We start from the raw sequence: 10,976 nt of genomic DNA on the forward strand, positions 1-10,976 counted from the left end.
TTAATGTTTAAGGTATTTTTTTCACGATTGTGGGGGGGGGGGGAATGGGAATCTATGCTTAGTTTTACCCAAGGAAATTATTTTCTTTCACATGAAATTCAACTACTTTTAATTCACAAGATATTAAAAGTTAATATACTACATGTAGATATATTTATACAGAAATGTTTATATTCTAAATAAAGTGAACTGCAAGTTTATATACATACAACATATATACATTTTGGTCAATGATATCAAACTAGTATTTTTAATTTAAATTTCTGGTTTGATTATTCAGTGACAAGGGACCCGAAGAGGCAGTGAGCAACAGCAGGCCCTTTTTTTTTTTTTTTTTTTTTTTTTTTTAAAACAACTTTTATTTTTCCCTTTTTTTTTTTTTTTTTTTTAATTAAAACAGCTTATGTATTTTTCCTTTCAAAATCTACACTCTAGTAAGCTACTGGAAAAAATAATCTGTGCTCCAGGCAAATTCTAACATTAAATCTTTGGAAAAAAAACTGTGTTTCCACCAAATATCTTCAAAGCTCTAACATTTGGTGCAATGAAAGCATTTAGTATTTTCTTCCACTCACTTTGTTTTGGGCAAGGTTAAACATTATACTAATCCTACTCTTTTTCCTTTCTTTCCTGACCCTTTCACTTGAAAGCCCATCAACGTAATCTCCTGCAAGCATAGCACTACCTGACAAACTATCATCCCGAACAGACCTCAATCCATCCTGCGAGGCAGCAGTTACAAGAAATCATTGAACTCTGAATGGTCCCTGCACCATCCGAGAATAAATCAGGAGGACAATATATTTCTTGGATCTAAAACGGCCCCATCAATAAGTAACCTAAGCATCAGGAAAATGACCAACTAAAATGCTGACGAACACTCATGGCCTTTTATTGGGGTCAAGGGGTAGGACTGCCCAGGAACCCTTCTGCTTTTCTTCTTCCACATACTCTGAAAGGCCTAATACCATGCGATTTCTGATTCATGTGTTGTTTTGGCTTTGCACCACCAGGCAAGCCAAGGCCAGTTTCTCCTTTCTCCTTCTCACAGTCACACTCAGCATATTACAAGTGCTCTCTGCACCATGAGGAGACAGCTCAGACTACAGAAGGTCAGAAATTATTGAGAACTGAAAAACAAAGTCAAAGAGAGATGCAACCAGAAAAGAACATCCACAGAGCTTCAAAGCACACACAGTCTCTCTTCCTTGAGCAGATAAAGCCCTTCTGCTGCTATTTAAAATCCAGAAGCCACAGTACTACGTTTTGTTGAGGAACAGGGGGGAATGAGAGAGGTTTACTCAGTTTTTAATTTCAGCACTAAGGCTAAAACTCTGTTTTTGCCATTTCATTTCCTTAGAGCTTCTGTTTTATAAGACTTCCAATTAAGACAATGCAACACTCTAAACAGGCTTGGATTTCTTCTATTAAGCAGCTTTACTGGTCATTTCTTTTAAGGCCACCTCCAGAACAAATACAGACACAAACCAGAATTAATAGTGGGTGTAAAGGGTACTACTCTGTTGCCAATGCTTACAATGGGGACAGCTGTTTTACACAAAGCAAAGATACACAACTGGGTAGACTTCTTTTGTCACACTTGGGGGGGGGGGGGGGGGGGGGGGGAGAAAAAAAAAGAACGGGAAAAGTAAAGAAATTCAGCCACTCCCAACTGTTATATAGAAATCTTTAACAATTTAAAATATTTTTAGCAGATACAAATAACTGCTAAACAAAATGCATACTTATAAAGGCTCTTCAAAAGCAGACTTATGTCACAGTTAATCACATGGGAGAAGTCTGTAGATAAATCAGTATTTTCCTTTTTCCCAACACAGACCTAAAGAGTGCACATATTCTATGAAAAAATAGAAAATAAAAATAAAAATCACAGAATCGAATAAAAAGAAACACAATCACAGTCATAAAAATTCTGTCCTCTGATTCTACACTCCCATCATAACAGAAATATGCAACTAGTTTATTGGGAAAAAATATTCAATTATGGGACAAACCAATTGAGGCAATTTCCAGAGGTATGTTAGACTAGGATTTGATCTCTCAATCTACTGGTAAACTCAAACATATGTTAAAACTTTCAACTTGCTTTATCCTTTGAAAGAGAACCATGGATATCTCCAAAACACAACATTGCAAGCAACGATCACTCTCAAGAATCCCTTGAACGAGAAAAACAAACAGGTTGGGCTTGTAGCAACAACATGAAAAAAAACACCAGTAAAAGTGGCTCATCCTTATGGAATAAAACTTTACAAAGGGGTAAGGACTAAAAACATTTTCAACGAAAAAATATAATTAGGAGAGATACAGTCATTTATCACATTCTTTCAACATGTTAATGTAAGGCCATGAGAATAAGGACAAGAAAAAATGAAGAGAAAAATTAACCTCGGCTCTAGAAACTCTCAGTCCAGAACCTCTGAAGTTTGTTAAGAAAATGCCACAGATGAACATAAAAATTGGTTTCATTATAAAAGATGGATGACTAGCTTTGTTCGTGAGTAAGAAACAGGTCAGTACTTCTGAAAAGATATGAGCTTAAAATGAGGAACTAAATGGAAGCCATTAATTGTCACAATGTGAAATGCCAAATGGGTTAATCCAATGCTTTGATGTACGAAGAATTCATTGTTATAATTTCACATTGGAAAAGAAAATGTTGAGCTTTTACTTTGGATGAAAGGATATTAACAAAAATACTTACATACCACTTTCAAATAATTAAATATGCCAGCCACTACAATTAGCTGGGGGAAAAAAACAGATAATTTATCCCTGCCATTACACAAATGGAAGTCTAGGGCAAAGCCTAAGAACTTCCTGGAAGAAGACACTGGCAACATCAAGAAAATAAAACAAGTTCTCCTAATTCAGTGTATTGTCTAAAAACATATTCCTGAAAATTCCTTTTTTTACATCCCAGGGTGAATAAGTAAAGGCATGCTCCTTAACTGTCCTTCCTTTTAATGCTGACATTACCAATACTCCACGCTGGATCAGACCAGTCACCCATCAAATCAAATTCCCTCTTACTGATCACAATAAGTACGAAGTGTTTCAGGAAAAAAAAAAGCAGTGTCAGCAATAGGGAGCAAGACTTCATACACCCCTTTTGATTAAACGTGGCAGCCTCCAAAAGACATAGATCTGAAGCTCAGAAAGGAAAGAAAGAGTGATGTGATCTCCTTTTCTAGCTTTGACAGACTTCATTGGTACAAGTACTCCAATAATAGGAGGGGCAAGGGAATGAACTCAGTTCTGGCACCTCACTACCCCAACACTGCTGAGTGTGTTCCCCGACTCAGCTGTACGCCATTCCCAAGGCAAGACCAAGCACAGTTCAGTGTCTACTTCAGTCAAGGGAGCACTCCTGAAAGGCAGTGTGGACATTCCTGCAGCAGTTTTGCTCCCTTTGACCTGACCAGGAATTTCACACAATCAAGAGGACACTGACCCCACAAACTCCTCATATGCCATCCGGTTTCATGGACAAGTGTCACTCTGACAGGTTGGTATGCAACGGACATATTACCTCAAACATTATGAAACAGAAAAATACATATATGATTATAAGGGGACCAGTCATACACAGTGTGGACATAAGCCAGTACACTCTACTTGTCACTGGGATCAGAAATTTCTTCCTCGCCCTCTGTTACTTAGCAGTGCAGACATGTTATCCGCGTCTGATTTGCAGTCCCCTGGATGCCTCACTTCCCATGATGATTGTTCTGTTCTCATTGTTCATCTTAAATTCTCTACAATTTTTTTTTCCTTCATGTGGGTTTATATGCTGTGCAGTAATGCAACAAAAACATAACCAAAAAGCATCCAATTTCCTGCAACATTGTTGCACAGAGCAACCATTTTAAAAACCTAGTTCCAAAAAATAAACAGCAGACAGAAGCTCAAGAAGATTGGAAAAGAAACTGAACAAGACATGAAAAAGACCATATACATTAGGATAGCCCAGGTTCAGTGAATATTTCCCATTCCTTCCCCACCCAGAAATCATAGAAATTCTGATAACATCTTAATTTTTAAGTTGATATTTTTATTAATCATTCCTCAAAAAAAGTTACAGACATTTCAAATACTAATGCTAATATAGTTAAGAATTCCACAACTCAGCTTACAAATAACAGCTATGAATTCTGTGGTTCTCCTTTGTCCCCTTTCTTATTACTGCCAGTTGTACAAGTAAAGGTGGTCTGAATCGCTTTCAATTTTATTGATCCTAAGATTTTCTATTAAGGATGTCCTACTTGCTGTACATTGATTTGATGTCATAAGAAAGTCTATAAAAATGGGTTCGCTCAGTAAGTTATCTATTTAACAATCACGACCACTCTGCCCTCATCCTACCACAAAAATTACCCATTATATTTCATGTAAATGTATTATTCCTTCACTTTTTACAGTTAAACATGATGTGCATCTGAAATAGACATGTGAAAGAGAAAACGTACTTTTTTTTTTTCTCATCAGCATATACTATAAAATTTTATATATTTTGCATCCTAATTTTGATTCTTGGCACTGGGAGAGGTGATTTTTTTCCTGCAACTGCATATGTTATAGACTTCATAACTTTTTGGCCAGAGGAACTGGTTTGCTTCTGAGTCTCTGCAAATGTTTTTCTGCTTCCTTAAATGTAGTTCAGTACTGGTCTTTCCAAAAAAAACAAATTACATCAGGTTTTCAAATCACTACCAATATTAACAATAGAACAAACACTAATGAAAAAAAAATGTCACTTTTATATCATCAAATCAACAGTGAAAAGCTGAAAAGCTAGACAGATGGACATTTTCCATAGATGTTCACATGCAAGTCTGTCTTAAAGCACTACTTTCACATCTTGAGTCTGTGTAAGCCTGTGTAGTAACTGCAAGAAGGAAAAAAGAGAAAAAGAAAGAGGGAGAAAAAAACCCAAAACACACAGAAACGATGTAGATATATGGCAGCACAGTAACGGGAGCAGTCTAGTGCAGACAGGATGTAGAAGATTCCATCACATACTCAGCAAGATAACAATCAGAATAGGTGACGACCATTTTCCCAGAAGGCTGAAATACATTCTGCCTCCTGCACTCCTCTCAAGCTTTGTATTATTCACATCAAGAATGATTTTTATGCCTTTGACTCACACAGATAAAACAAGTCATTTAAACAGGCTTCAGAGGCGAAGAAGGAACATACCACAAGTTGAATAAAAAAAATCACATTTTGTAGGTGAGCATGATTTACAAAATGCTACTGTGCAGGGGCTCACAGGGGAGCAAGGGAAAACTTCCTGCAGGCAATCTGGGTTTATTTTAATGCACAAGCCAAAGCAACTACTCCAGGACTTCTCACTCACAAGTAATAGCAAGAAGACAACTGAGAAGCCTGCACTTTTCCCTTTCTCTCACCTCTCTCTTCATACACATATGGTGGATTGGTTTCAGAATAATCAGTGCCTGATGGCTATCTGGAAAAATCCAGTCTTGAAATGCTCTTCCAGGGTCCTCTGGCACAACTTAGAAAATTACACATGAAGCTATAGTCAGGCCTCTCTGCTTGCTATCCCATATTTCTTCCTCCTTTCCTCAGCTTAAGGAGGATATTTTTATCTTTGCCTCTAGCTCCTACGACTGTTTTCTCCATGACTTCTCCAATGAGCTTACTCAGGGTACCCCAGGAAATCCATTAAAAGTCTGCTTTAGTAATCCATCCAGCATTTCATTCCCCAATGGCATTCACTGTGGCACTTCATTCCAAAGACTTCATAAAAGCAGAGCATATAAACTGAATAAGCTTTTTAATAAATTGAGGAAAAAAGCTAATAAAAAGAATCTGCCTGGAGGTTTGCTAACACATACTCTTGGAACAGAGAGGCAAGGAGAAGGCACCAAGAAAAATAATAACAGCAATGGTGAAGAGGAATCTGAGGAAGGACAGGATGGAAGGGAACCACAGAATCTGGGAACAGTTGAAGCTGGAGAGGAACTCTGGAGATCATCTCGTGCATCACTCTACTCAAAGCACAGTTAATTACAGCAGATTGTTCAGGACTGTGCCCAGTCCTCCTCCGAGAATCTCCAAGGATGGACACTCCACCACCTCTCTGGACAACCTCTGCCAGTGGTCAGTCACCATCACACTGGATAAGTTTTTCCCTATGTTTAAACGGAATTTTCTGTATTTCACTTTACACCCATCATCTCTTGTGCTTTCGCAGGGAAACACTAGGCAGACTGTCTCTTTTTCAACCTGAACAGGGAAGAGTATGGCCATCCCAGAGGCAAACATCTGACCATAAGGATTTTTCATTCCCTTTTCTGCTCTCCTCCAACTGTTCAATATTACCATGATTTTTCCTGTGAGACTCAGCAGATAAAAATACAAACACAAGAAATTCCTCAGATAGTAAGGACTCTTAAAATACCAGATTATAACAGTAATAGCCTCATTCACTCGGATATATCTCCTAAGGAGACTATGTAAGGAAAGGTGGTACTTCTTAAAAATCAACATTTTATGACCTTTTTAGGAGCACTGGAAGTTTCCAGGGACAGCAGCCTTAGGCTGTGTCCCCAGAGATTAGGACAAGAAAGCAGTGGTATGATACCTGTGATTTGTATCAAGTTTCCCAAGACTTAGCAGAAAGTAGATTTCTCCAAAAGTGTTGAAGTATGAGAACCCACCTTCATCACTGGCCCTCCCTTTGATCCAACACTTACATAGCCTTCCTGCCAAGAACTGCTGCAGAACATCTCAGTTTCTTTCTGCAAGTTCAACTGGAGTTGCTGCTTTTATCTGCATAGCATTGCCACAGACAAGAACTAAAGGTCACAGAGCAATTTACACTGTTATAAAGTTAGAGAGATCAGTAGCTAAGGTACCTGAAGAAAATGCCCAAGTAAACATTGCTGAGATAAATTATCAGTAACTTATAACAATATAAGTTTATAAGAATAAACTCAGCTACAGGCTGAGTTTATCTAGGAGAAGCAAGTGCAGGTGTAAATACCCATTACATGCTATGGAGTAAGAGAATGCACAAGCCCCCAACAAAGTAAAGATGAATTTTTCATAGAGAGGTGTAAAGAAAAATCTTGTTTGAGACACTAGTTCCCTGTTTATATTCTTTATTTAGAGAATGAAAGGTCTTAAAACTCATTTTTCTTCAGTCAGGCAGCACACTGAACTAGGGAGTTTTCCAGAATGGGAAATCAAACTTGGAGCCTCTCCTAAAATGCATTTGTGTCTCCTTCGAACTACACAATTGAATAAAAGCCCAAGGAAACAAAAGGCTAAAGGAAGGAAAAACCCTGAAATTATATTGTATAGAAGAAGAAGGTTCTCTGGAAAGCTTTTAAATGTTGCCCTTTGACTTCTTAACAACATAATTTTTCAAGTGTTCTAAAGAGCAATCGGTTTTCTATTGACTCCTCCAGAAAACAGTATTTTGGTTTTATTTGTTTTACTCTTATCATGTTATGTCAACATGACAGCCTGGCACCTGATGCTGACCTTAATGGATCCTTGATAGAGGACCAAACACTTCAACTTAAAATGCTGTCAATTGCTGCTTAAATGAAAACGAAAACAACAGATTTCAAAACCATGTATCTTTTAACTTACACAATATTTAATGGTGTTTCCTTTACCGATTCCTCCTGCTTTTCTGAGTAAGATAAACAATAGTTCTAAAGCTACAGATTTTGAAAAGACGCTTGCAGTTAAACACAGGGTTGTGCTTCTTCAGAACTAAAAGCAATGAAGATGTTTACTTAGAAACTATAAAGCAGCTATTACTGTAGAAAAGCATTTATATATAAAGTTAATATAATTTTTTACATTACTTAACACAGAATTTGTTCAGTCCCAAATTGTCACTGTATTGGCAGGAGGCACAAGCAGCTCTGATGAATACTGGAAGGTAGTAATAATGTGATTCTATCCAGCCAAGTTTGGTTTCATGTGAAAGGCTTTCCTTGAGCCATGTACACACTTCTTTCTACTGAAATAGAATGAGGCCTGAACAATGGCAAATTATATATCATGTATTTGTTTCAGTTGGGAGTCTTGCAACTTTCTCTGAAAAGATAGGATGATAGACTAGATGGCCAATAGGGCTTACTCAGAGTGGCAATTTCTCTGTCCTTATACTCTTCAAAGTATTATAGAAATTACTCATAATTTACATTTTATTTTATGACAAGATTTAGATTGGTTTATGAAAAATCTCTGGAATCTTTATCTCAGCATTAAAACAATTTACAGGCTAGGCTACTTTACGCAGTTCTGATATGAATCAACACCATGGAAGCAAATTATGATCAGAAACATTACAGCCTTTCTTTCAAGTAGGTAAATTTGTGCCCTTATAATTTAAGACAATATTTGCATCAACTGCAAATCTTCTGATGCCTAATAACCTTGAAAAAAGGCACACTGTACAAATTAAGGGTTTCTCTCCACCCTTAATTTGAATGGAGATCCTTATCTAACATTTCATGCCAGCACATTGTGAACAATTGCAGGACGTTTATACAGAAGCAGACTCCAAGTTTCTCATTGCTATTGCATATCCAGTCCTAGAATACCAAGTTCTCTGTTCACAAATAAAGAACAATACCAGAACAAGTTCCCTTATACTTCCAAAGTGCCCTGCCAGCATGTTTCAAATAGGTTAGGGAAAGCTATTGCTCTTACAGGCTCTGGAAATAGACTACACTCGTGGATTAGTCAACATTTAGCCAAGACAGACAATTGATACAGGCAAGTTTGGAATGTGCAAGCTAAACTGGAGATGCACAAAGCTCAACATGCACTGTGATAGCCCACAGTCATAAACCAGAAATTATTTCAGCCCTTACTGCATTACTCTTAACTCAAACTGATGACTACCATCTGACTTCTACACCTCCCTGACAATTCTCAATAGCCCCTAGTCCCTCAAGGTATTATCACAATTACCATGGAGAAAGTGGACTGCTTTAAGCAAGGTACATTTCCTAAATGAGATTCTGATCTGTCGGGATTTCATACAGGAGAGCTGTCCTCTCTAAATAACCAAACAGGATTCCTCCCATCCATACTTTTCTTAATCAACTTCAAACAAGCTCTCCAGTTAAAGCAGGTAACATAGCCATGAGGAAGTCAGCTGGATTCTCTTCCACTCAGCCCATCGCTGGAGAGCTGTCACCAAATTAGACTCGTGTAGGTGAACCTTTAAAATCCCAGCAGGCAAACTCGACCACGGTATAACTGATAACCCATGAATAAGATGATAAAGGTAGCCATAGGCAAAATGTACACCTGATTGCTTTAAGTTTTCGCCTGAGATTTGTATATATCCACATGCACAGATATCATACCCACATGATGCATGCACAGAAACAAAAGACCATAAAGTGAAAAACTGACAGAAAGAGGAATAAAATTTTATTATTCTCCTGAATACCAATGTTTTCCATCAAATCACTAAAAAAAAAAAAAAAAACAAAACAAACAAACAGTGGTGTCAAAGTTTATATTCTTTTAAACAAACCTGTATAAAGTATAGTTCGCTATTAACACTGTGACAAAATGGTAACTATCGTATGCAGAACCACTGAAGTACAAGAAAATGAAACAAAATCCACTGAAGTCAAGAGGAGATACATGTTCCACAAACTCCTCTTTCCAAACAGCAGAATTTCAGCATGAAAGAATTTCGCTAATAATCTATTGATTCTTTATAATCAATAATTGTACTGACAAAAGGTAAAGAACTTCAAAAAATACATAGCATGTTAAATGTCTGTGCTATCATTTCTCTTTAGCACTCCTTTGATTTTGCCCCTTATCCTACAGAGAGTTCCCAGATAAGAAAGCTATTATTGTCTCCTGTCTGTTTTCCACTACAGGTTTTTCTTACGTTAATAGACAGTGATAATTATCAATTTATAATGAGAGATTGCAACTAAATCTAGACTAGGATTTACTCCACAAGAGTAAAAACACCCCATGACTTTCAAAAAATAAAACGCAACCAAATGTTAGCAGTTGTCTCACACAGCCAGGCCAACTTCCAACATCGCATAAAATCAAACAGCAGGAAACTGGGGGAAGGAGGGAGGAGAAGAGGAGGACGAGGGGCAATTAAGGAATTATTATCAGTAACAACTGTATCTTATGGACTACCAAGCAACAATAGTAAACAAACATCATGTTTGGGTCACATAAGTCTATTGTCATTTTCTTCCTTTCCTCCCCCCCCCCTTTTATTTTTACATTTTAATTTCAAAGGATTTCTTATTAACCTATATAAGTTTTTATTTATAACATATTTATCACAACTGGGTTGCAGACTGCTCTATATATGAGTTCACAGAGGACATAACAGATCCATAAACTGATTATTTGGTCAGTTCTCTGTTGACAAATATTAAAGGCTTCTAATGTTTGCTAATGTTTGCTACTTTATGATTAAGTTTGAAGCAAGCTAACAATGACAGTTTGTCTAAGGGAAATGAACCCTCTGGGTTGAGCTATAACATTTCAAACATTAAAAAATACTTAGATACTTTGTATACGGTTGAAAATGCAGGATTTTGGTTATGTCAATGGACTTACAATAGTATGGTAACTAGTGTAAATGAAATAAAAGCAAGTTTGCAGTGTTATACCAACTTATGCGTATTTTAACAAATTAGAGTGCTACTATATATCAGTAGGAAGAAATACTAATTCTATTTCAAAAAAATTATAGAGAAGTGGACTGACAGTCTAATATTAGTAAGACAAAAGAATTATTTGATTTACCTGACTTTGCAATTCGCTTTGTTGCTTCAGACGAAGATTTTCTGGTGTATCGGCCACTGTAGTGAAGGATTGCTTTGGGTAATGTCTAGAAGAAGAAGCACAAAGCCGAATGGTAAATATTTACACATGCTAGAAAGTCAGATGCATCCCAGCACTCT

General features: G+C 37.0%; 1 protein-coding gene across 1 annotated transcript in view; it reads right to left on the reverse strand.

The window, feature by feature from the left end:
- The window catches only part of LOC104401789 (LIM zinc-binding domain-containing Nebulette), a gene marked incomplete at both ends in the record, with an annotated part of 110,177 nt that overhangs the window by 30,507 nt on the left and 68,694 nt on the right, over positions 1–10,976 (reverse strand). Inside the window, one exon of the mRNA XM_010009481.1 lies at positions 10,819–10,903. Coding sequence (XP_010007783.1) covers positions 10,819–10,903 — 85 coding nt within the window. The remainder of the gene's footprint in view (positions 1–10,818; positions 10,904–10,976) is intronic.

The sequence above is a fragment of the Nestor notabilis genome, unplaced genomic scaffold, assembly GCF_000696875.1.
Source record: "Nestor notabilis isolate BGI_N333 unplaced genomic scaffold, ASM69687v1 scaffold11272, whole genome shotgun sequence".
Classification (NCBI taxonomy): Eukaryota; Metazoa; Chordata; class Aves; order Psittaciformes; family Psittacidae; genus Nestor; species Nestor notabilis.